This window comes from Paramisgurnus dabryanus, chromosome 15, assembly GCF_030506205.2.
Source record: "Paramisgurnus dabryanus chromosome 15, PD_genome_1.1, whole genome shotgun sequence".
In the NCBI taxonomy this organism is placed as follows: Eukaryota; Metazoa; Chordata; class Actinopteri; order Cypriniformes; family Cobitidae; genus Paramisgurnus; species Paramisgurnus dabryanus.
The window spans coordinates 37413261-37440641 of record NC_133351.1 but is presented as its reverse complement, the minus strand read 5'-3'; the positions used below and the strand labels follow the sequence as shown (position 1 = coordinate 37440641).

Here is a 27381-nt window from a genome sequence, read left to right as displayed (position 1 = left end):
TGGAACACTTGAAGAGGGTTCAATTGGATTGCTCTAAGCCCTTGATCACATTTAAATTATTACTGCCCCCTCCATTATTTGAACTGTGCAAAACGCGAGTTGCTGAAGTGACGTCACAATCGTGTTGGATTGTGGGATATGGAGCTGCCTGAAGTGAACATATAAAGTAGACTTGCTCCCTCTGTCTATGCAAACTTTCCTCGTCCACTTGACGAAGTGAAACGCACTTCAAAATGGCGACAGGGAAGTGTTTAGGGAAGTTCGCGTGGAACCCAGCCCAGAAGTGGGGAACCCTGGGTCCTGGAGGGCCACTATCCTGCAGAGTTTAGTTCCAACCCTAATCAAACACACCTGGATTTCATTTCCAAGTAATCGTGAAGACCTAATTTGATTTTTCAGGTGTGTTTAATTAGGGTTGGAAATAAACTCTGCAGGCCAGTGGCCCTCCAGGAACAGGGTTCCCCACCCTTGCTTAGACGTGAATGTGGCCGTAGATCATTTTTAAGATTTCCACTCTGGAGGCTGGTTTCACATTTGTGCGTTTTAAGCCTCAAAAACACTGTTGCCGTGTAAACGAAAGGCACATCCGATAAAATATTTTTACGTTTTCAACCTCGAGTGTTCTCTTGTGAACAGGCCCTAACACACCTGGGGCCTCATTTATAAAGCGTGCGTACGCACAGATTTGATCGTAAAGTTTGCGTACGCAAAAATCCACGGCAAAGTGCATATTTATAAAAGCTGTCTTTGACGTGGAAAAGTGCTTAGCGCCACGTCAGGGTCTGAGCAGACTTACGCACTTTTGCTTGTCTGATTGCTGCAGGTTTTTGGAAATATAAGCCAATCTTGCTGCTCGAAATTTGGTTTAAACATTGAGAAGTGCTCTTTTATATGTCTGTGACATTAATTAGGCATCGTTTAAAGGCGGAGATCTGAAACTGCTCGGCTGCGCACAAGTTCAAGTTCATTTGCGATTTATAGATTTGAAAGGAGTACGCGCGTTTTTTGCGCGTACGTTCGGTTTATGAATCACACGTACGCATTTTTGATAAATGATCGTAAGATCAAATGTAGGATGGTTTTTACGCAGCATTTTATAAATGAGGCCCCTGACTCGGCTCATCAGCTCATTAGATGAAAGCTCCATGAACTGAACGAAGTGTGTCAGCTAAGAGAGACATACAAAATGTGCAGACTGAGCAGTGGATCACTTTTAAGAAGCACCATTTCAGCAGATGTACTGTATATAATAGATTTTAAACTATGTAAACAGCTCCCTCTAGTGGGAAATTATAATGCAATCAAGACATTTATTTTGTTGAGGGGAAGTTTACTCACAAATCAAAATGTTGATATCATTTGCCAATTATTGTATTATTCCCAATCCTTATTTAATGTTGGAAACTGACAGACTCAATAAAATATTATTTAAAACAATAATACACATAATTATTTATAAGTTTTCTTTAAGGGCACTTTAATATGTATGTTTTGATTGTGCAAAAGTTTTGTAAAAATAAGATATCCATATCCAAAGACAACTCACCCAAACCCCCAAATAAAATGAACCTGTTTTACCCAAGTCAGACCTGAATCCCTGATGTTCTGAACCCCAAATAAACTTTATGTATACCACAATTATACAGACAGCTTATATTTTACATAGCAAAACAACAAACTATTTAAAAATCCTACAACACACACACACACACACACACACACACACACACACACACACACACGCACGCACACACGCACGCACGCACACACTAAATTTATGAGTATGTGGACAGATGATGAGTGGCGGTGAAGCTGTGAATGATGTTTATGTCATTCACTGGGCATAGTAGTGTGTAAACTGCCATTTTTGGAAAGGACTGATGGGATCACATTTCTTCAGAAAGATGCCAACACCGTTAACTCCAGACTCCAGACAGATTGGTTGAGAATGAACCTCCATCATCAGATGCTCTGTCTGGATAGATTATATTAGATTATATTAAAGTCTTTAGTCAAACAGTGTTTGCAAATCTAGAGACATGAACTCCACTCAACATAAAACTGTACATGAAATCATTTCAACAAGGACATGTTTAATAAACAACTAATTGAGAAATAAATTTTTCATTATTTCTAGTTACAGCGATGACATCAAACACACATTTTAACCTGCTACTTTGTATCTTACTTGTGCTGTACCCATGAATAGCGATTATAAGCTATTATGACAATTGTGCACTTCATATGTTACAGTACCGTGCCCTTGATATTATTATTCTGTACAAAAACAATAAAGCACCTTTTTCTTCCAGAAAAAAAAAAGAAAAACAAGCCAAATCTGCAAAGTGTGAACACACACTAAAAATGTAAGTTAGATGGACACACCTCCTTACTCTCATTGGAGATCAGATTTTACCCACTACTTACCAAAACTTTATCAGACTTGTGTATCCAGCGGAGGTCTGGCTTAGTGTTGTCACATGGTTCCATGGTCACATGCATTTCTTGGGGAGCCATACAGGAAGTGTTTTGTCGAAGCATCCTTAACCAGGTGTAGTTGAAGTGCTGATTCTGAAATGGACATTGCAAGCAGCCTAACACTTAGCTTTTATGATGAAAGATTACACACTGCAGAAGAGAATATCTAAATTGAAGTATTGAATTTACCTTGTTTGTTATGTCACACTTAACAAAAGAGAGAGTACCGTTTTGAAAGACTAAACATTTTCTTGTTCCAACATTAAAAATCTAAAAAATGAACAAAGAAAGCAGAAAGGGTCAAAACAAAATGCAAAACAGGAAAAGAATGCAATTTATTTATAATAATTTATTTTTTCACCTACCAGCCCATCAGCTTTGACCAGAGGGGCTTCCAGATCTGGGTAGACATTCTCCAAGTACCATTTAAAGCTCTTACACTGGAGTTTTTCTCTCAGTTGAATCTGTTCTGTCAAATTTCCTATATCAATTTTGCTCTTGTCCAGCAGGTGGTGGTAGCCATGACCGTAGAAGACCTCTTTATAATCATCCAGCCACACCTCCGCTACCCTAGCCAAGTTTCTTTCAACCGTCCTTACCCGGTCTTTTGGGAACTTGTAAGGGTTATCACCACGAAAGATGTGGCCCACACGAGAGCAAGGGATAATCTCGATCTCGCCACCACACATCCAGATCTACAGCACAAATAGCACATTACCTGCTATGCAAATTAATCTACAAATGTATTTAATGTATGTACGGCTTCACTTTAGTTTAAAGTCTTAGATGGAAATGATAAGTAAGTAACCGATAAAATCGTAATAAATCAACATCAGTGTTGGTTTACCTTAAAAGAGATTTCCATGTTTTCACCTCCCCACACATCTAAGCCCGGGTCATATGCCCCCAGCTCATAAAAATATGTCTTATCTATAGAGAAAAGACCACCCGCCATAACAGGACACCTGTAAAAACAAAAATAGATGTGCCTTAGCAAAAAAGGTGCAACAAGTACATTAACAGACGTTAGAAATCAAGAAATGAAAAGTATGAAAGTAATGTGATATTTAGTCATATTTAAAATCAATGACTAAATAAAAAAAATAGACTATAGAACTATAAAAATATAGCTTAAATGTGTGATAGGAATAAATAGCGCTCATAAACGTCTGAGATTGTATTATGTTTCAGAAATGCTATACCTTACATCACGCATAGTTAATTGGTGTGTAGCATTTGAGTGAACAACAACAATAAGATGTTGCAGGTACATATTTTGAAAAACCTTAAAAACAATGTAATACTAAATTGTTTTTAGAAACAGGGAATCTGAGCAACCTTCAGTACTAAAATCTACTGAGTATGCTCCAGTAGTCTGATGTTACCTGATGGGGTCTGATTCCTTCACCTGGTTCTTTCTGATATACTCCTCTGGCAGAGCGCTCCATGAAAACACCAGCGGCCATTTAAAAACGCCTCTTTGGTAATTATCAACCAGTATATAACTGCATAGACAAAGACAGGCAAAATAATATTTTTGGTACATGATTTCTTTTTTGGTTTTGTTTAGTGTAGCTGTGAAACTATTAATTACACAGTACCGTGAAATAAATTCTGTTAATATTGCTTTTTTTATATTGGTCCAATTTCAGTCTTTAAGACTATTTCACTCTTTCAGTATGTAATGCCAAGTTACGTTCACACATCTGTCCATGGTATTATTGCAATCCTTTTATGTATCTTACAATTTAAATGTACATAGCACTGTTGCATAGTTTCAAAGCAGCTTTGATAAAAAAGAAAATACAGAAAACAGGAAATTGATCAAACATATCAAATACACAGAGAATAGAAAACAAGGTGATGTTTTTAAAGTCCTGCAGTTGGTAGGTTTTTCCACAGTGTCTGAAGTTTGCTTATTATCCGTGATTTTTCTGTCGAGATACCACACGGGTGCATGTTTGTTTATGAAGAGATAATATGGAGCGTTCTAGTTCTAGTATGCTGGTGAATGATCTCAGCTTTAGTGCTGATAGTGATGAGCTCCCTGATCTCTGCTTCAGTCAGTACTACATAAAACAGTTTTTTATACGTGTCAGTGAGATCTGTTTTGCATGCTCTTATAAATATATCAGTGGCGATATCTCACAACATGTTTTATAGTCACGTCACACAAAAATGTAAATGTACATTTGAAGTGTTCAAATGTAAAAGCTGCAGTGCTTACCTGCAGTTCCACAGTGGTTTTGCATACTATTAATTTGAGGAGAGAGATCGCTTCAGAGAAAATTATTGTTTTTATAGCTTTATTCCAAGTGTATGTTACTCATCCACACGATGTGACTTCATTGCACAAGTTTAATGAGACACACAGAAAGTGTTTAAAAACAGCACGTCTGTGTGTGTCCGTGTGTGCGAGCAGCTTTTCCAGTCAGAGATGAGCAAATGGCTGAAAGAAGCCCCACTCACTATTACTAATATGACCAGTAGGTGGCGGAATGATACAAACGGTGAAGCGGTTACTGTTATGTTATCAGTACAATATCGCACACCTGGGAAGAGCTCTTAGCCAATCTGAGAACCAGAAAGAACTGTTGTATAATGATGTATAGACGGTTTCAGCGGCAACCATATAAACAAGCAGCTTTTGTGGCACAAACTTAACTTTCGGTAGAAACAGCAGACTCCCTTTACAGAAGATTATTTCTAATAATCAGATGATTCTAACTACTACACTGAGCTGATGTTACTGTGTGAATTTATACAATGTTAGTTACTGATCCTTGGCATCTTGCCTGGCTACAAGAAAACAGCCTCAGCTGGTGGGGCCAGTTCTCCTCTGACACATTACAGCTGCAATCTGTAACGTTTTGTTAAGAGCAAAGCTTTTAATAATAAATTAGCTCAGAGTTTAAGCCCAACCTGTGAAGGAAAGCAGGCAACCAAAAGACAAATAGATTGTGGAAAGATTAATATAGAAGTCTGTCTCTCGGTATTCCTATTGCTTCTGGGTGACCAAGGCTACGGCCAGGCTATAGTCAATTTTATTATTTTCTCTTCTTTAAGGACAGTTTCCATGTAGGCTAAAAAGGCATGCATGATTTAAAATGACAACTGTGATCTATTATATAGATTGACTAATTTCCTAGTTTTACGTGAAAGAATATATCGCGTTTTAGTTGAATACTGGCTTTTTGATGAGGCCTAAAAGATATGCAATCTCTGTTTATTCTATACATTTAAGAATGTTCCTCTTCTCTTTGTTTTCTTTCTTATAAGCTGCTTTGAAACCATGCAACATTATAAGAAAGTGCTTTTAAAATACATTTTAACTGAACAGAAAAGAAGCTCCTGAGTGCTTTGAGGACTTGAAACAAAACTTCCATGGTACCAGGTACTGCCAGAATACTTTATTACCTCATATCTTTATCACTGATGACCTCAATAACAGGACAAACCACTTTTTTGCGGTCCAGGTAAACTCTTTCCAACAGTGGCTCCAGCCATCCTACATTACACTCAATGTGAGAGTCCAGAAATGTCAAGACTTCACCTGTAGTGTAGAGACAACATTAGAGATTACAAAGCTATGGTATGCTATGTACACCAGAAAGATGAAAATTACTCTTGACCTAAGAGTATGTGTATGACAAAGACAGAAAGACAATGAAAACATTTATATTTATGCATTTTGGCAAACACTTTTATTCAAAGTGACTCACAATGCATTATACAGTAAGTATATAAATCTATATGAATTTCTTTTTTCTGATGAACACAAAAGAAGATTGAGAAATGATGGTAAACACACAGCAGATGGTGACCATTGACTTTCATAGTAGGAAAATTATTTTGGAAGTACTGTGATAAATGATGGTAAGTACACAGTAGACGGTACCCATTAAATTCCATCATTTTTTACTACTATGGAAGTCAATAGTCACTATCTGCTGTGTGTTTACCATCATATCTTAAAATATCTTCTTTTGTGTTCATCAGAAAAAAGAAACTCTTACAGGTTTAGAACAACATGAGGATGAGTAAATGATGACAGAATTAAAATTTTAAGGTGAACTATCCCTTTAACGTGACTGACCTTTTGCAGCAGCGGCTCCGACCATCCTGGCACGGATAAGGCCTTGTCTCTGTTTCAGATGGATGATTCGTACTTTAGGAAACTGAGACATATACACATCCAACTGCTCCTTCAGGTAGTCTTGAACACAAATGCATAGAAGCAAAGATTTGTAAGATTGCTCTGTTTGCATTTCTAAGCCCACAAAGATGCTAACGGCTAATGATTGGTTGAGATTTTGTTTATTGGGGTTTGCCAGTTGCCTAGGACAGTGGGGTTAATTGTGACCTAACTGGTCCATTTGATTTCTCAGGCTGGGAGTAGTCACATGATGAAGAAAAGGATACAGTAAAAGAAGAATGCTTGGTTGCACATAACAAAAAGGTTGTATTTTTTAACATTAGATAATACACAAGCTAACATGAACCAGTGGCGGAGTGGCAATCGGGAGAGGCGGGACTTTTCCCGGTGGGCCGGTAGTGTTTTGAGGGCCGGTCTCACGCAGAAAAACTATTAATCATATATTTAATATGCCGCAGCGCCCAAAATGTATCTGGCCGCACCGCTCTATCAAGAAGCCGTCTCCCCTGGAGTTCCAGTCGAGAGTGCAGCTTAACAGCCAATCAAAAAAAGAAAGAGGCTACACAATAGCCAATCAGAAAATAGCACTGTTGTATCTGGGTACATTTTAACGCAACAACCAATAAAAAAAGCTTATCCTCGTTCACCCACAGATAAGACAAAACACCAGAAATCAACAGGCTATAATGATGCTCATTAAATCTAATTTTAAATATTTTTAGTAGAACATATCTGAACACTGGTACATCACTAATAGGGATAATTTACACGTGTGTTCGACTTTATGCTATAACATAGGAACCAACAAGCGGATGACTTCAACGTCCCGCGAGAGCGGTTCAAAAGCAAACTCTTCCGATGATTTCTCGACTCACCCTCGCGGTACTTTGATGTCATCAGCCTGTCGTTCTTGCAGCGCAGCTTGAAGTCGAACAGTGGGGTTCCCCAACCTTCCCCTGCAGGAGGTCTCATGATGTCTGCTGCTGTTGTAATCTTTATTTTCGCAAGTAAAATCCTTTTTTGTTTTAACATTCAAACAGACTTGGTTCTCCCCCACACTCGCGCTATGCATATTGCATACATTATTCCAGAAGTAATATGATTTGTTCTCTGTGAATAAATATACATGTTCTCTTTCACTGGGAAATTGTAGCGCAGTCGAAGTGAATTGTATTAATTATTTGCGCGCATTTTTGAATATGGCCACTTGTGGAATGAAAACTGCACGACTACAAAAGGTAAGACTTGTTTTTGCATTTAGCCCTGTTTTACTTACTAGTGTAATAGTCTTAGTTGGTTAACTACGTGTGCTTTATCACATCATTTAAAAGTCTTTATTGTGTGTTTATAAGTGTTTATTGGCGGTTGCAATGACAAGATTTGTGAATGGATGTCACAGTATGTTTTGTTTTGATATTATCTTGTTTTAGTTTATCTGTAGCTGGAGTTGCACTTAGTTAAGAATGACAACATTTGAAAAGCATTTTAAACAACCATGATTTCTATTTTTGTTTTTCATTTGTATTGCTTCCGTATTGTTGTCAGTAAGTGTACATCCGTGCAGTCAGTATGATTTTGTACAAGTTGATGGAGTACACATATGTGGTTTCATAGATTTGTTATTTGAGAATGGCCTTCTTGTACGAAGAATTTTTGCCATACCCTAGGTTTTCGTGAAAACGTTTTTGTTACAGAGTGTCTGCAACTTAGCCAACATACAGCCTGTTCACTGACAACATGCTCAGAACAAGTAGTCCAGGCCTCGTTATATTTTCGTTATCACACGATGACTGACATTTTGTCACATTAAACATCCCTCTCTCCTATAGGCTTAATCATTTTATAAGAAACTGCTTGGCAACCAAATTAAGCTTTAGCTTACTTGAAACTAGGGACTGTTGTCGACTTAAAGATCTTTTAAAAATAATAATTATTATAACACTTGGTATTTCATGTTGTGTAGTCATTTCTTTCTTTTTTTTCTACCATGGGGGCTGGTGGTCTACAAAATGTCCCGGTAGATATTTTGGTCCCACTCCGCCCCTGACATGAACTAACAATGAACAATACTTCTATAGCATTTATTAAGTTTAGTTTTTTTTTATTTTAGCGTTTACTAATACAGTTTTTAAATCATAATTTCTGTCAAAAGTATCTCTTAACCTGCACCATGAACTAATAACGAATAACCGTAATGGCATTAACAAAGATTAATAAATGATGAAAAACTACATTGCTTATTGTTGGCTAATTAGCTAATGCATGTACTAAAGTTAACAAAAATACAACATAATTGTGAATGACGGAGTTCACTTTAACAAAGTACACTTATTTGTTTCCTCTCACCTTTGGTGCTGCAGTCGTCCACCAAAATGATTTCCTTCAGCAGGTGTGGAGGAGACCTGTTGAGCACACTGTGTACCGAACGGAGCAGAGTGGACCAAACCTCATCCACAAAGCAGAAGATCACACTGGTAGAGGGAAGGTCATCGTGAACCAAGCTCTCTGAGCATCTACATCAAGGGACAGAAATGTGTTATAAATTGGTACATGGGTCAATGACATGACATGCCTATTTTTGTCTGGGGCGTTGATTACAAATAACTTGATACATGACGTCACACTATTCTAAAAAACCCATTCAGTTTAAATACTTTTTCAGTATTTTTTAATAATAAATATTCATTTTTGTTTTGGTATCTCAATTGGCAACTGTCCGTACAAATTAGCAGTTAAAAAGATAGATTTAATAATAAAATACTTTGGCATTAATTTATGTTTGAAACCTGTCCTATAAACAAATTTCATGAATATCAGAAATGTGACATTTGTTAGAATTATTAAAAAAACGGATGTTCTTAAATCTAAACACTGAATTCACTGAAATATTGTTGATTGGCTCTGATAAATTAGTAAATAGGATGGATTTGTCCTTTAAAGTTGATGATGTTCACGTAAAGCCGTCTAACTCTGTATACGTAACCTTCATGTCTTATTTGACTCATCTCTCTCTTTCACCTCTTACATTTCTGCTGTTGTTAAAACCTAGTTTATTCATCTTGGAAATACTGCGTGTCTTCAATCTTCTTTAAGGCATGAATAAGGATTTCAATTTTGGTTAATCACATCACATCTGGATTAATTAATTGCAAGGTACCCGTATGTTCAAAACTCTGCAGCTAGGGTTCTCACATCCACCAGGTGTACGGCCCACATAACTCCTGTACTGCATGATCTTCATTGGTTGCCGGTGGCATCACATATACAATTTAAGATTTTACTACTTACATTTAAGGCATTAATGGTCTTGCACCCAGTGGCGGATGCAGAACGTGACATATGGGTGGGCATGGAATAAGTCCGGGTGGGCCTGAATCTATGGGTGTCACTTTTGAATAAGAAACTATAACAAGTCTATAAAATTCGTCAAAACTTCAGGAATCACAAGCGTATTGGTGAGAACACTAATTTAAACAGCATACACACACACCCGAACTGCACGTCACATTTTTGACATTATTGATATACTTTAAATTGTAATGCAACATGACATTAATTAAGCCTTTTAGGTAAAACAAATTATTGGGGTGTCATAGCCTACAAAAACAAACCTGCACACAGTGACAAGAAATATAAATGAACACAAAAAACCTAATACTTTTTAAAATAGCCTATTAAAACTGTTTAAATAAATTAAGCTACTAAATGCTTAAAATGAAGCTTCTAACATCATATTCTCTTCATGCAAATCACTAAAAGTATATTTTCGTTCTCACATATTTAAGTTAACTTACTAAATAAAGAAAGAAAAAGGGAATTGCTAGAATAATGTTTGACTCTGAGGTTAAACGAAATGACAAAAAAATAAACATTTAATATACTTTTTGATGAGCAAGCGGGTAGCCTACTCGTTAGGGATGCACCGATACCACTTTTTTGGAATACGAGTATGAGTACGAGTACTTGCATTTCAGTACTTGCTGATACCGATACCGAGTACTTAATAAAAAAACACGATTTAAATTTACAGGTAACAGCTTTAGTCATATAATTTAACAAAAAAACAAAGGACTAGTTTTCCAGTTTGTTGTAAACTCTGCCTCTTTGGACAACACAAGAGTCATTAACCCCTTACACACCGCTCAAACATAGTCATTTCTCAGACTGTGGTATCGATTCCAGGTATCGGGGGACTTTTAACGAGTACGAGTACTTTAGAAAATGTGGTATCGAGGCCGATACCCGATACCAGTATCGGTGCATCCCTACTACTCGTGAAGAGCGGAGCCGAGGAGCGCGCATATCAGACGTGAACACGAAAGGAATAATGGGTTTAATTATGCTTTCACTTCATTTCCTGACAGTTTCACTTGTTAGTGGGGATAGTAATGACTAACCAGACGGCACCGAATTACATACAATATAATAACCTAACTAAATCTGAAAGAATGCAAACACATTACAATATTTTTTCCTCCGCCCGACGGGCAGGGCGCAGATACATTTTTGTAGCCCGACAGGAATTCGCCACAGCCCCGGGACGTCGGGGTAGCGATTTTGCGAGCCCTGCATAGGTTTGTTTTGTAGAAAGACTTTCTTTAAAGTGAATTTCATTTTGTATAAATTGTATCTTAATATTAATCAATGTTTAATCAAACAATTGCTTTGATTTAATAAATAAGAAGCAAACCAAGAACATCTGTGGTGTGGATTGAAGTGAACCCACTTTATTTCCGCAGCCTACGTCTTTCTGCTTTTAATGCATTTCTTAAATTAATGTCTCAATTACACAGTAGTCTTATAGGTTGTTATGATAGGCTATTTGTTGCTTAAAAGCAATAGGCTATATTGTATAAAGTGTAGCAATAAACGTGACTTATAGTGCTGAGTTAAAGAGCTGGTAGGCTATATCAAACAACATCACTGTGATCAGATCTTTTCTTTCTATTTTTTACCCCGCTGTCATATTTGTTGTGTGTTTATGTTATTGAGAGGAAAGTGCGCAGCACATATTGATAACGTGTTGTTATTCAAAATACGTTTTCCACTTGCTTGCAAAAAAAGTTCTCAAAGTGATCATGGCTGAAAGCTGCTCGGGAATATTTTTCTCATTAGAACCATAATGTAACGCAACATTCAACTTCTTTATAATAGTTTTTAAATAGTTATCAGGCTTACTTATAATTTTACTGTTTTTAACATGCAATAGATAAAATACACCATATGAAGTAGTATCCATGTCTAACTATACAGAGTAGTATTGTTTTACATTTCTGATTGGGCGGGCCAGCTGTCAATCTGGGCGGGCCCAGGCGGGCCCCGCCCATAGCTCCGCGCCTGCTTGCACCCCCTTATCTCTCTGAACTACACCACATCTACTCTCCTGCCAGGTACCTCAGATCAGCAAAACAGGGTTTTTTGTCCGTCCCTCATTACCAGTTGTCCATTGCAGGTGGCAGGTAATTTAGTACTTCTGCCCCCAAACAGTGAAATTTGCTACCACTGAAACTCCGTAAACATTCATTTCTTTTTTCAAGACTCAGCTACAAACGTATCTCTTTAACACGCATTTTGGACAAACTCTGTAATATTTGTATTATTTTTGTTGTATGAGATGTATTTCCAATATGGAAGTTGTTTATGTTGGTGTAGTGCTATGGAAAGCGATCTTGAGCTATGGAAAGCTATCTATACTTGTTATTATACTTTATTATTATTACATTTGTAGGTCTCAAATGTTTTTGAGACCAAAAAGTGTTTCATCATACATGTGTGTGTACTGTGTATAATAATTATGTAAAAAAATACACATACATGCATGAATAATTTTAAGAAATATATAATTTTATATATATATATAAAAATGTTCTGTACATATGTAAATATTTCTTAAACGTATACGTGCATGTGTGTGTAGTTGTTTATACAAATTTATTATCCACAGTTCACACACTTATATGTTGTAAACTTTTATTCTGCAACCGATTAGTCACCATTAATCGCTATGCAGCCCTAGAGCGCATTAAAATGTAACTGGCAAAAAGACTGACCATCAATATCTAAAGTATTGTAAAAAAATCATTAGAATGTACTGAAATGTTGTTCAATAACACATTTTTATGACTCAAAATATGCATTACATCGATTTAAAAAAAGAGCTTGTTTTGTCATTGACCCACATCTGTCATAATTTGCAGTACACATCAGTTTCAACGCATTGAAGTGAATTAACACTCACGATTGGGGTCTGGTGTCTGGGATGGCTCTGTCTACTGGTATCTGCTCACTAAGGAACACGTTAAAATATCCTTCATTCCAGCGTTTTCGGCTCTCCACTTCTTTATCTCTGGGGACATTTGCAGGCTGTCCAAACTGACCAATGGCCTGTGGGTCTCTGGGGATGTCGGTCACATCAAGAGCCATGATCTTATGAAGCCCACCTGACCTTCTTCTCCTCACATCTGTAGAGTTCAGCAGCATTACTGATTCGTCTGCTTGACCTTGAAGCTTTAGCTCACTTGGTTTTTGAATAGAACGCGTTTTAGTTTTGTTGGAAGCGTGCTTCTCAGCATTGTTATTTATGCGTTTTAATGTATCATTCTTAGGTTTCAACAAATTATTGCTGAGGTTCTTATGCACACCAAAGTCATTGTGTGATATAACTAGTTGGTCATTACCATCATGCAATTTCTTCTCTTTTTTTTCTTTGACCGACAACACTTGCTTTTCCTTCTCAACAGCAAGCTTCTCTTCATTAACTCCATGTGGTTTGACATCTAAAGGCTTTTTATTTTTTTCATAAACAGCAGCTTTGATTTTGGCTACATTGTTAGCTTTGAAATCAATCATAGGGTTTGTTTCATTGCCTTTTTCAGGGATGTTGACAACTATTTCTCTCACAACTGATTTCATGGTTAAATGCACATTGCTTTGATTAATTGCCACAAAATCTTTGCCAACATTTAACTTTGGATACAAATGGTTGTCTTCTTGTAACAGAGTTTTGGTTTCTTGCCTTGCCTTTGGCAACTTTCTGTACACATCATTAACGTTTTTTTCAAACCTATTGCCCCTTTTAAAAAATGCCCCTTTGTCCAGGTTTACTACTTGCTGGGGATCTTTAAACCCCACATTTTTTACATTGTCTCTATTTCTTCCCTGCTTTGGTGCAAACTTTCTCTCTTTGAGATCTTGATTCACATCATTGAAGGATATCCTCAGTGCTGCGATATCAAAGAGGATCCAGAGTACGGAGGCAATGAACACAAATGCCAGGACCCTTCCACTTCCCCTCAAATACTTCCGAAACTTCATTTTACCATATCAAACCTTAAAAAACAAACAAAAACAAACAGAAATTGTGTTACATTCAAAGCTTGGGATTATTAAAATTGACTGGAGTGCTAATTCTTTTTATTAGTCAGTGATCCTGAACAAAAATAAAAACTATCATTACTGCTAAGAACCTGGACCAATAGGGACCAACAGATTTTGTCAACATATGTGACCCGATCTGGCGAAATGAGTCGGAAGTCGCAACGTTCTATTTTAAGATATGAGCCGATAATGTGGAAAAACAATGAAATTATCAAAAAAAATATTTTTAGCTAATTTCAAAGAAGAGACATTAAAACATAATCTCCCAAAGTTTCGTAGTCCAAATAATTGAGTAAAGGTGTTTAAATGACTATTAAAGTTGAAACAGTTTTACTTAATCCGCTGGAAATTGCTTTTCTCAAATACTCTCGTCACCTCCGAGCATTCCGGGGATCCCCTGAAACGTCACTATCTCTCCAAATATGGTGTTACACGTTGTTTTAGAGCCAATCAGAAATCTTCATAAACGCTGATCGTTTGTCAATGGGAAACCCCGGGGCACCTGATTGGTCCAGCCATCCTCTTGTCAGTCTCGCAGCACACTACTCTCCTATTTAACTCCTTTTTGAATTGTTTACACTGTTATTGTTAACTAGCCTACACAAAGATATGATTGCATAGGCAAGCATTATTTGTTTTCTTTTTGCTTGTCTCTCTGTCTCTCTCATTTTCTCTCACACGCGCGCGCACACGCGAACACGCACGCGCACACGCACGCGCACACGCGAACACGCACACACGCGAACACGCACACACACACACACACACACACACACACACACACACACACACACACACACACACACACACACACACACACACACACACACACACACACACACACACACACACACACACACACACACACACACACACACACATTCTGGTTTCCATGTTCTATTCCCTTCCCCTAACTCAAACCCCAACCATCACAGAAACCTTTACTTCACATTTTCAATAAACATCATTCTGTTTGATTTATAAGCTTGTTTCTTGGTTTACTGTAATAGCATTTATATTAATGTCTTTGGTCAAATTAAGCTGTAAAATAAATTGTTTATCCCTTTAAAAATGCAATGGATTTTGAAAGATATCTACAAAAAAGGGGCAAAAAACTTTAAAGGCGTTTTTCTCAGGTTTTCAGTTGGAAAAAGAGGACAGACAACCTTAATTCAAATGTCTATATCTTTAAAACCATTCAAGGTATGACTTTCACTAGGATATCATTTGAAAGCTTATGGTCTCCTCTTTCCACTGATACCAAAATCTCAATTTTGAAATTTGGGTCACTGTGACTCATTTTGCTGGATCAGGTCACATATTAGAAAATAAAAGTACATTCCCAGATTAAATATGTAGCGCTGTCTGTCGCTATGGTTACAGACATTGATTAAGCTGTCGCGAGAATGGAAACGAGATTTGAGTTTGTTTTACCTGTCACAATGTTCATTCTGTTCATATTTGCTGTAGTGTAGACAATTTGAAAGTGGTCAAGTCTCCGTAACGTCAGCTGTCAATAATAAACACTGAATGCGTGTGTATAGCCATAGAGGGGCAGTCCTCCAGTAAACCTCCACTCAAACACGACTGCGTGGCAGCATTTCTGTTGTCCGATCTGAATCAAACTGTTCTCCTTGTGCACCTAACGCGGTTTGGTTCAAACTCATATTATATGTAGTATGTAGTACAGTAGGTACTAGATCAGTAATGTATCGATATTAAATCATTTTAGAAGCGTGCGCAGAAAGGGTCGCGCGAAAAGCTCGCGCAGTCTGAAACTTCCTCGTGAGATCCACGTCGTAAAGTTTGCAATCCAGCGCCACACTTCTTAAGTTAATGTTCATGCAGATTTTTGCGTTTGTGTCGATAATCCAGTCGATTCACGTGGGACACACTTGTGAGCACACGCAGACCACTCGGTGTCTTCCAGTGAGTTAGACAGCCTCCTGTCAGAAACTGTAGTTCCTCTGCTGGACTTCTGGGTTAGACCTGCCCTGTTTAACACGTACACGCGCTTCTGTGACTACGTGTCATTGTGTACTACACAATATGTAGAGCAATATATATTTAACAAATACATTTCTGATCAGGGTGTGGTGTTATATATATATATAATATAATATATAAGATTATTACTTACAACATATAAAGATCATTACATAATAAAACATATAAGATTACTTACAACAGTGAGAGAGAGAGAGGGAATTTTAGAAAGCACAATATGGGCTAAGAAAATATTGGGGAACAACTAACAAAGTAAGCTACTATGGTAGCCTACAATTAATATTATTAATTAATACTATTCTTACTATAATGCAAATGCTCAGCTAAAATTATTTAGATAATTATTTATACGATTTGTAAAGTGTGAAAATAATGTATATTTTTATTCTGTAAAGGCACATTATGAAAATTATACAATTAAAACTGAATTGAATTATTCAGGTAATAAAAGCATATTTAAGTGTATTCTGATCTACAAAACAAAACTCATAAGTGTAAATAAACTGTGCTTCACTTTGAAATTGATTCCTTACATACCTTTAGTATTTCTATCTTGTTTTCGAGTACAAATATATATAAAACACTTGGGTAAATATAGCCCTACATCTAACCTTAACATTAGTCTTTTTTCTGAACCAAATTTTTAAAATTAAGGGAGCTTCAATCAAAAAAAATCTGCCAATTTTGGCCAAGAAAAAAATAACTTAAAAATTAACGTTTTTCCTTTATTAAGTACTTGTTTCAAATATATTATTCTTGCCCCATTGGTATTTATTCTTTTATTTAAGCTTTTTTTAATCAGAAAACATTACTTAATATATAAGGTCGCTTTGTTTCTCCAGTTGAAGTATCTTGATTTAAGTATTTTTGTTATTTGTACTGGAAAAACAAGTAGCCTAGCCTATGTGTGCACCCATTGATCTACAGGAACACAGAATATGCATATTCAGATCAGGTATGTCTGGTCTAACCAGTTTTTTATTTTTTTGAATGCAACTGGTAGTCTGAGCTGTGTATTATTGTAGTTTAGAACAGACTTAAGTCTTTAAAACATATAAGATCATTACTTACAACAATATGGATCAGTAGACCAGCTGAAGTGCCTAAGAAGACTACAGACTTTTTATTATGCATGTCAATGGATTACACAGCTATAGCCTAATAAAATAAACAAAAACTCAATATTTGCTGTCAGATGGGATGGTGGCTTCCTGGGCATGTGGCCTTATATAGTCCTGAGGGTGTTGTTTCATTAGAGTGTTTTATCATTGCTTTGCCTCAGGTCAGCCCTCCAGCACCAAACCAAAACCTACAGTGCCTTTTACCATACCATTTCCTTCAATATTCATTGTCAAATTTTATTAAATCTGCCAGTGCTGCTCATAATGAATCCTTGATGCTGTATATTTTAAAATGGATGCAACTTTCAGTACAACTTTCTGTTTGTAATACCATAGCTGCAGTATCAAGCTTTAAGATTTCTTTTCACTGTGTCAGCGTGGGTTTCCTCACACAGGCCAAAAACATACAAGTTAGGTGAATTGGAGATACCAAATTGCCCCTCTAGCCATAGATGCTGGAATGGAGTGAACGAATAAATAAAGAAAAAAAAGAAGCTGTAAGATTTAAGGAGCGATAAATTAGAATCAGAATTTAAAGGCATATCATTTTGTAGGATGCTATAATTGTGTTGAATTGTATTGCGATGAGCCTGTCTGTACAGTAGACAGCTTTTAATTGAGACATTTTCCTCCTCTGCAAAAGTGACTCTGGCATGTCCTGAGATGAGCGGAACAATCCCATGTCTTTATAACATGCTAATTAGGCATTGGAATTAAAATTACAACAGTTGGTCTTTCATTTGCATAGAGGTCATGTTTAGCTAATGTGTCTCTTGTTGAAACCGACAGCCAGCATGGCTATGGTTAAATCTGACCCAATGACATTTCCCGCTTCAAATTATGCACAATGTGTGAATTAAATTAATTAGAGAATTCATTAAGAAATATGGCTTGCGGAAACGACCGTAATATTTAGTTATGTGAAGTCATTTTCTTTCATTGTTGAAGCTAATTTGTTTCATAACATTTCCTGCGGTACTATCTGCTCATATTAACAATGATGTATGCAATTTGTTAGGGCTTTAATTAATTATGATTGCATTTTTTACTAAATGTACAGCTTGTTTGGACAGATGGCACCCATCAGAAAGACCTTTCAAACAATTAATTTGAAATCAATTACTTCCTTTCACACTCCTTGTAACTGGTATGGCACTGTGTGGGAAATCTGTATGCTATTTCCTTCTGCTGTGATTGGCTGTAAATAGCCCTAATGAGCGATCATGTCCCCCTCTGCTACTGCAGCAGTCAAATAAATGAATTGGACTGTTGTAATGGTTGTTGTTAGTCTTCTACCACCACTGTATTCCCATATCCTCCTTAATTAGTCCTGAATTGGAATGCTTGGGCTTGTAGACTGTGCATTTGTTATGTCTATGGCTGTAGTTTTAAACAGGATCTAGCCACAATTATGTAAATCATTCTTTTGCAAGCAGGAGCAAGCCAGTGCTTCTGAGTCCCTGCCAGTCATTGTGATTGACCAGCAGGGTTTGGGTAGAGGAGGGGATGAAAATATCAAGCCAATGCATATAATCAAATATAAGATTATATTTGAGACATTGTTTTATAGAGCTTTATACTGCCATAGCAGCAAATACTAACAATACGGACATGTGCTTCAAAAATATTGATCCTTTTTTATCATAAATTCATAAAACGTTCCGAAAACTTTAATTATTCAATTAAACGATATATACATTGTACATTTCTAGATTATTTCAGATGCTAAACACTTTCTGACACTAGATGGCGCCCTTTGTTCTTTTAATCTCGAATGTACAACCACTGAATACAGGAAACTATCGATATTAAAAGGTGCTGTGGCATACAACTGCAGTGCGTTTGTTTAAAAATATTTCGCTAAATAAAAGCTTTTGTTTTTATATTGTTGATTAAAACATTAATGACTACAATGAGATCTTATTTCCCAGAATTAAAGATCAAGGTTAACATTTAATACAGAATCCTGTAGAGATTAGATTAGTTAAAATCATGCCTAGACTAAAACAAGACAAAATTTGGTCTACCAATGAAAATTATAATAGCCCCCAAAAATGAAATAAATAAAACCAAAAACCCTATAATCACTGTTGCTTACATCAGTGGTTCTCAAACTAAGGGGCAGGGGGGGGGGGGTTGTTGGGTTAGGATTCCCCAGTTTTTGACATTTTATAAAATACAGTAATTTATCATGAATTCGATGTAATTAAACCTCAGAAAATATAGCTACCAGCCAAACTAATATAGCTACCAACCAAATCCAAAATGTATTTTTGGTTGCCCACTGAAGCGAAGTTGGGTTGAGCCTGATCAATACTTGGATGGGAGACCTCCTGGGAAAACCAAGCTGGTAGAGGTGTTAGTGAGATCAGCATGAGGTGCTTACCCTGTGGTCTGTGGGTTGTATAGTGATGGGGACACTATACCTTAAAAAAACACTGTCCTTCAGAGACGTCTTGATTCTCCGTGTTCGTTGTCTTTTTAAAAAGAGTAGGGGTGGCCCTCATATACAAATTTGTAATATTAATACTAATTTCTTCTCTCCACTAATAAACTGGTGTGTTCGACAGCTGCCTTCGAATCATCCAGGTGGATGCTGCACATTGGTGGTGGTTGAAAAGAATCTCCCTTTCACCTCTTTTCAGAAAAACGCCATATAAATGTAAAGAGATATTATTATTATTTTGAGGGGATGCACTCTACACAAGGGGGTCACCGAAATATTTTAGAACCACAAAGAACCACCGACCAGTGGGCTTAACACTACAAATCGATACCCACCGAGCATCATCAGAAAATGTTTGAGTAAGGGAGTAAGGGAAGACAGGGACGAGACTGCGTTGGCCATCTTCCTGAAGCATGTCTGAGCTTCATACTACTCCCTTACTCGACACCCTCCTCCTCATAAACCTCAGGAGGAGGGCCAAGCAAGTGATAACATTATGCAATACTTATCTTTTAATCTATACTCTTTTAATCTATATGTGTTTTGGGGTTTTAGTCTTGTTTAAGAGTTTATGGCCTCGTTTAGTGGATTATATTTTTTTAACTGAAAAGGGAGAAGAGAAAGAAATGCAATCAATATCTCTGTCAAGAATTTTGGAAGAAATCGGTTTTTAATTGTTTGTGGTGGTCCGGATCGCAATAGGAAGGTCATTCCACCAGCAGGGAGAAGTGAAGGAAAATGAACGGTAATGGGATATAGTGGACCTTTGTGAAAGTAACACAAGGCGCCGCTCCTTTGGTGAACTTAAGGTTCTGGATGGGGTGTAGGAATGTATGAAGGTGTGAAGGTATGCCGGTGTGGTCCCAGTGAAAGTTCTGTAAGTGAGTAGTAGCGCATTGTACCTGATACGTGCTTAAATCGGTAGCCAGTGGAGAGAGATGAAGAGCGGTGTTACATAAGCCCTTTTGGGCTCCTGGAAGATGAGCCGTGCTGCTGATCTGAACTAATTGGAGGGATTTAATAGATCATACAGGGAGGCCAGCAAGAAGAGCATTGCAGTAGTCCAGCCTGGAAATTAAAAGGGCCTGAATCAGAAGTTGTGCAGCATTCTCTGTAGGATATGGCTGTATCTTCCTGATGTTGTACGTATAGTGCCAAATGGCATGATCATGCTGTCTTTGCAGTGTTATAAGAGAAAGAAGGTTTGTCATCAAAGAGGTTTTTTGCAGTTTTGGAAGGAGAAATGGTTGTGTTGCCAAGCTGAATGGATAGGTTGTGCTGTAGTGTGGGTTGTGTGCTGGAAAAACAAGCAACTCCACCATAGCGAGCTTTAGCTGGAGGTGGTGTTTCTTTATCCAAGCCGAGATGTCTTTTAAGCAGGCTGTTATACGTGCTGCTATGGTGGGATCATCAGGGTAAAATGAGAAGAGCTGGAGAGAAGCTTATCAACTTCGGGGTCAGTCAGTGGAGAGAATGAGGAGAAATGAAAGTCAAATGAAAGTGTAGTGTCTTCTCAGGTTTGTGGTGAAGTTTTTTTTTTTTCAAAGTCATCAGCTGACAAACAGTAAATGGGTAGAGGGTGAGGGGGCAGAGGAGAGATTTAAAAGTTTTGGACAGCTGCCTTGTGTTGGGTGCGTTAGTTACATTGGTGGTAAAGAAAGATGTTTTAGCTGTAGAGAAAGAGGAGAGAAGAGCTGTGCCTAGTTGTTAGACTTGCGCCAGTGCCAGCATCAGCATCTAAAGGCAGGAAGTGAGATGGAAGAGAAGATGCCACCTCAGCAGAGAGGGTACTAGGGGAGAGAGCGAAGGTTACGACTGAAATGAACTGGAAGGCAGCGTCTCAGTCAAAGCTAGGATGTTGAAGGCCGACTGCGTGGCAAAGGCATGAATGAAGTTGGATTTGTTGACGGCAGACTGGCAGTTCCAGAGTCCAACAGACAAAAACAGATGTGTTGGAGGTGAGTTGTGGATTGGTCGCAAAATGGAGTTGCATCTGAAATTCGGGCGGTGACTGTTGTTAATTACAGGAATTTTCTGGAAACAGTTGTTAGTTGAAAGTAGAAAACATAAATAGAATGTGAAAGAAATAAAGTCAGCAATACTGCCCTACAAAGGCTAAGTGCAGTAACTACGCAAACACTGAAACTAAGAAAAATGCCCTTAAAGTTTTTTTACACCAGCCAGTCAAACATGTTACTGCAATTTTGGCACACACGGTTCTCTGAAATGGGACAAAATTGAACCAGGAGACTTTGTCACAAGACACAACAGTTCTCACAAAGCCCATTTCAACCCTTAACTCATTTTTGACCAAATGCGTAATTGCTGCGCTTTTGCTTTGTAGGGTAGAATACTCAAGTGCCTTTTCGATGTTCTTGCTCAATGGAGTCACGCAGGTGGAGTCGCAGGTCTTCAGACTCGTAGGTCTGCACACGAGGGCTGACGCTACAGCTGACGCTGACACGCCATCGCTGACGCATGGTTTAAGTAAGAACGTAAACCCAGGTTATATAAAACAGCTGGGAAAGGCTTAGCAATTAGCAAAACAAAACCCTGAATAATGTCACTAGTACCAGTGTTGAGCAAGTTACTGAAAATTAGTAATTAGTTACAGTTACTCGTTACTTCTGTTAAAAGTAATTGAATTACTCTACCAGTTACTGTATATCAAAAGTAATTAGTTACTAGGGAAAGTTACTTTTATGTCTGCTTTTTAAATGTAATAATGAACAGTTCTGAACAGTCAAACCCAAATATTTTTAGACTTAACATTATTATTAAAATTATTATTATTATTAAAATGATAGGCTGTGGGCCACAGTGGGCGTCACTCTTTTGTTAGTTTGGTTATGTACTGCATTATTTTAGTAAAGTTTCTTATATGAATGGGGTATATTTATTTCCGCGAACCGGCTCTTTTCGGACATTTCGGCTCATTGAACCGGTTCAAAAAGCCGATTTACTGGTTCCTGACGTCATCAAGAAATGACATCACTATGCATTTACTATATCAATGAAACATTCAAATAAAGTCGTTTGTATCAACACATTAAAACTACAATATGATTTGCATGCACAGTAAATCGTACCAAAACGGTATATTAACTAAACAAGCAAGCAAGTTTTTCTTAAAGGTATTGTGGAGGATTTTATTTTTCCGGGTGGATCATCAAGACTATTGGAACCCTAGTTGTTAATCATTCTGGTAATATGTTTACGTAGGCCGTCCTACGTGCTCGTCCCTTTCTGCACATGCACACTTCAGGTTTCCGTTCTGACCGTGTTTTTTCAAAATGTCTGAACTACTTATAAGTAGTGTTTTGATGTAGTCCAAAGCACATGTGTTAGCGTTCTACCCCCTATATATTTATATATCTTTAATCTAATCAGGTTAATTGAGCAATATAAAATAATTATTTTTACTTACATGAAGGATATTCTTTAAAGAACAACGCATTTTACAGTGTACACTGAAAAAAATGGACTTGGTGGGTCTTTGAATTTAAATAAAATAAACATGTATATGCAACACAAAATATTTATATTCCTTGTGTAAACATAATTTAATTGATTAGGATTAAAATGTTTTGTTTAAATGTAAAATGAACACATTATTCTCACATTGATTAAAATTGATTGAATTGAATACTTAAAGCAATAAAATTGAGTTTGCACACAAAATGGCACCTCCTGAGCAGAAGGTGGCAGTAACGCTCAATAAAAAGTACGTCAATTGCCATAAAAGGAGAATCAATATCGTTTGTTTTGGGCGCCAAAATGAAGACTCAGCAGCAGTCAGTCAGAAGAACTCTCTCAGACGGACACCACGTTATTAAAGTAAGTTCTATTATTTATTTATGTTCACTTTATACGTGATACATCTTCACTAGATAGACAGGTTTTTTTTACAATATGTAGCCATTGCAATGACTTGTAGTAAAAATTAGTTTGGAGGAGGTTGGTGGAGTAAGTTAACGTTACAGTCAGTCAGTCAGTCAGTCAGTCAGTAAGTGTAAGGCTCATAAAGAAAAACAGCGTTTTAAAAATGTCAGCTGTATAACGTTATTTCACGTTTGGTAGTTTTATCTGAGTTGAAAACTGTCAGCTCTGAGTTGACTTTTGAGGCACTTTTTACTCAGCTGTTCTATGGAAACGGTTCAGGACAAATAAAACGCTAACCAAACGTTATTCTGTCCAGAGTAACGTTATCCATGTAAGTAATTTACCAGATGATATCAATTGACTACATTAATAATGACATTGCGTATTAAACAAACTGTCTGCTTAATCAGATGAACAGACCCGCGTCAGTTATTCGTGACTTCGCTACGCCACGAGCAACACTTGATTCAATTAGAAAAAGCTTTTTTTTAAATGCCTCGCATGACGTCTGTTATATTAACTGAAAAAAAATCGCTTTGAAGTGCCACACCTTAAAGCTGACGTTTTCAGAAGAGAACCTTGTTGTTTTAAGGTCTCATTTTGTCAAAATTTTGTATGACTGATATAACGTTAATACTTATTTCATTATTGCTCTGTGTATGTGTGACCTTCATCATTTGAGGTTATGTGTTGATTTCACCTCTGAATATTTCCTCTTATAGGTCCATCATCCTTGCACACACTCAAAAGCATTGGTAAGTAATTCCTATCACTGTTTTACTGCTGTTAGTAGCTAAATCTTATTTTTGTAACTAATATACATGTATTATTCTTTGACTCGCAGTACTCAAATATACAATGGTTGGTTAATTTGTTTTCAGATAAATGCTGAATTTAAAAGAATCACTACTGTCTAATGTTCCTGCGTGTCACCTGGACCTCCAATCCAAAAACCTGACGAAACTCTTCTATCAGAAAGGAGGACAGCTAGCAAAAAGGCTTGGAACAATCAATGATCAAATGACAGAAGTAAGTAATATAGATTCATAGACATAAAAATGTGTAAACATTGTTGGAAGTACAGAAAATGTAGTATGTTTTAGTTACATGGCACAAAGGTCATTAAAACACCTGGGAAGATTTAAAGGGGTAGTTCACCCAAAAATAAAAATTCTCATCACTTACTCCCTATCATGTTGTTACAAACCTTTATAAATGTCTTTGTTCTGTTGAACACTAAGGAAGATATTTTGAGGAATGTTTGTACCCAAACCAATCATAAGCCCCATTCACTTCCATAGTGGGGAAATATAATACTATTGAAGTGAATGGGGCTCATGAACAGTTTGGTTGCAAACATTCCTCAAAATAAATGTCTTCCTTCGTGTTCATCAGAACAAAGACATTTATACAGGTCTGTAACAACATGAGAGTGAGAAAATGAGATAATTCACTTTTGCTGTGATTGTCAGGTATGGTAGCACACACTCGAAATGTGGCCTCTTTATTTAACTCATTCCAGTCTAGTAAACGCGCACACACACCCAGAGCAGTGGACAGTGCAGCTGCCTTGCTTTGTAACCCATATATTTGTAACCAATTGTAACATGCTGTGGCAATGCACATGGGTCTGTATACTTACATTTATATTTGTTTGCATTGTACTAATTTCCAATGACACTTTTATTGTAACAGTAACATTTTTCTGTTTCTTTAACTAAATTGGTCTGTTTTGTACAGGGCATGGATGAAGTCAGCATCAGTGAGGTCATTTGAAGACACCACTGTTGGGATTTGTGCTCTCAAACAACATGCTTCTTGTGATGAAGAAGAGGATCTTTGTATAGTCCTGGAAGCCATGAAGGTGTTGCAACATCGTGCCATGTTGTTTGAGCTGATGTATGCCTTAAACCTGAGCTATCCTGATCTCCGCTTTATTTTTGAGGAAATCCAAAAGATTTTAATGGAACTGCATTGAGCGTAACTTTAACGAACCGTTTCTTTCAGTGAAAGGATCAGAAAGACTGTGCTGCTCATGTTCCTTTTATTTATCTTTTTTAAGTGTTTTCTCTTATTAAAACATTAACAGTTTGCTGCTCAGAGTTGATTTTGGAAATGGTTGTTGTATTTTGTTTTTGTTGAATCTTTGATTATCAGTTTATACAAATGCTGTAGCTCTGACTTTCTGAAGGATTGATATTTTCCAGTTTGTAAATCCATTTAAAAAATAATAGTACTTACTGTTTTGCATGTCTCTTTGGAATGCAGTGTTTGTGCTTTAGCACTTCTAAATCTACTGTGATAGTAACTATTTTAAACATTTGGGTCAGTTTCACAGATGGGGCTTTTCCTAGTCCCAGACTTTTGCAATGCCTTAATTTGAAAACATATTGCACTGACATATCTTGACATATATCAGTGCCATTGTTTTGTCTCAAGATGTACTCCAGTGTTGTTTTTGTAATGTAGGTTTGTTTGTAAACTTTTTTTGTAAAAAATATCCTAATATAACTAGGGCCTAGTCATGGATTAATCTACAACCTGTTTCGGAAATTGCCCCTTTGTATGTACTGCATGTGCTGATTGTTGTAATAGTTATTGACTGTTAATGAATTAATGTGTAGTGATTTAAATTAATTGATGATCTGAAAGCAGTGGTTTGCCTCAATATCACTAAACATTTGTTCAAAACTCTTTGCTTTTTATGCCAATGCAAATGTATTTTGTATTTAAAAAAGAAATAAATAACATTTGGATAATTATGGGTGATTATTCTGGGGCCAGAGACATAATGAAATTGCTTTAGAGTTACATAATCCCATAATATAAGCATTAAAAAAGCATGTTGGAATTACAGATGAAAATCTAGTCCCCTTACATAATAAAATTACTTAAACATTACAAAATAAATGTGTTATAGTAAAGAGAAATAGCACTTTGAGTCAACATATTTATATTAGACTACTTAAAACAATTAAAATGTTTTGGTCTGACACATAAAAATTAAATGAGGAAAATTATGTTGGTTTTACACAATCGGATTATGTGGGACCGATGTACACATTAAAATTACGTAAATTGAAAGGATTTTTTTTTTCAGTGTAGCAGCAGGAGGCCTTATATGAAAATGAATAAATGTGTTAAGCGTAACATAAATATTGAATAGCAAAGTTCAGTACTTAAATGTTTTGACTATATAAGTCTATCACACAGTGTAATTTGATCGTCAGGAATAGTTTAGTGAGTGACACCATGACTGTGGCCTGATTGCATTTGAATTGTTCTGAAAGCTGTGGCAGGTGTTTGCATGGCAGCAGTGTTAAATGTCAGTCTGTACTGCATGCTGGACAGGACCTCAGAGTTTGGACAGTAGCTATATTGGCAACACACATGCCCTGTGGCCAGCCTGAAGCATCACAGACACACTGACTACTGAATCCAAAATACTTTACTCTAAAAGACCTGTTGTCCACCTACATAGGCCAAAAGTTCACAAATAGCTTTTCCATTAACAGTATACAGCATTGTTTGGCACTATTAGTTGAAAAATTATGTGTGACCAACTGACCAATTTGTTTATGATTATAGAATTATTGTACGTAATGATCCTTTATTGTTTATAATCAGATATAATCAGTGAAGGTGAGTTAACTGCTTATTGAATGTACACAATTCACCAAAACCATTCATGACATTATATTATACTTTCATAAAACAGACCATTTTGATTCCAGTTTCAGAACAATTTGACTCTCTTTGTTAAATTTGTATGAAGCCTATTGCTAAACATGACTTTTTATTATCATACAGCAGAGGAGATGAAAACGCAAGGTGTCCAAATTAACTTCCCCTTTTGGCAGTAAATGAAATCAATTCTCTTTTTTATGTTACTTTTTCATCTGGCTTTTGTCTTG

At 36.8% G+C, this 27381-nt stretch overlaps 1 protein-coding gene and 1 long non-coding RNA gene across 3 annotated transcripts; one reads left to right on the top strand and one right to left on the bottom strand.

Annotated features, from left to right (window-relative positions):
• Window positions 1–1275: 1275 nt before the first annotated feature.
• Window positions 1276–16015, bottom strand: LOC135758580 (polypeptide N-acetylgalactosaminyltransferase 5). The gene is made up of 11 exons (XM_065273122.2): window positions 15446–16015; window positions 12873–13963; window positions 8981–9147; window positions 6575–6694; window positions 5896–6031; window positions 3864–3983; window positions 3326–3443; window positions 2844–3173; window positions 2668–2748; window positions 2428–2571; window positions 1276–1975 (listed from the first exon to the last, which is right to left on the bottom strand). The coding sequence occupies exons 2-11, from the start codon at window positions 13946–13948 to the stop codon at window positions 1835–1837; spliced, it is 2433 nt and encodes an 810-aa protein (XP_065129194.1). The 5' UTR covers window positions 13949–13963; window positions 15446–16015; the 3' UTR covers window positions 1276–1834.
• Window positions 16016–23357: 7342 nt separating this feature from the next.
• Window positions 23358–26563, top strand: LOC135758548 (uncharacterized). Of its 2 annotated transcripts, XR_012335139.1 has the most exons (4): window positions 23358–23422; window positions 24190–24222; window positions 24349–24496; window positions 25208–26563. It is a non-coding gene; the product is annotated as an uncharacterized lncRNA (long non-coding RNA). The 2 variants fall into 2 exon arrangements; XR_010536514.2 differs by lacking the exon at window positions 23358–23422 and having other exon boundaries at window positions 23998–24222.
• The last annotated feature ends 818 nt before the right edge of the window (window positions 26564–27381 follow it).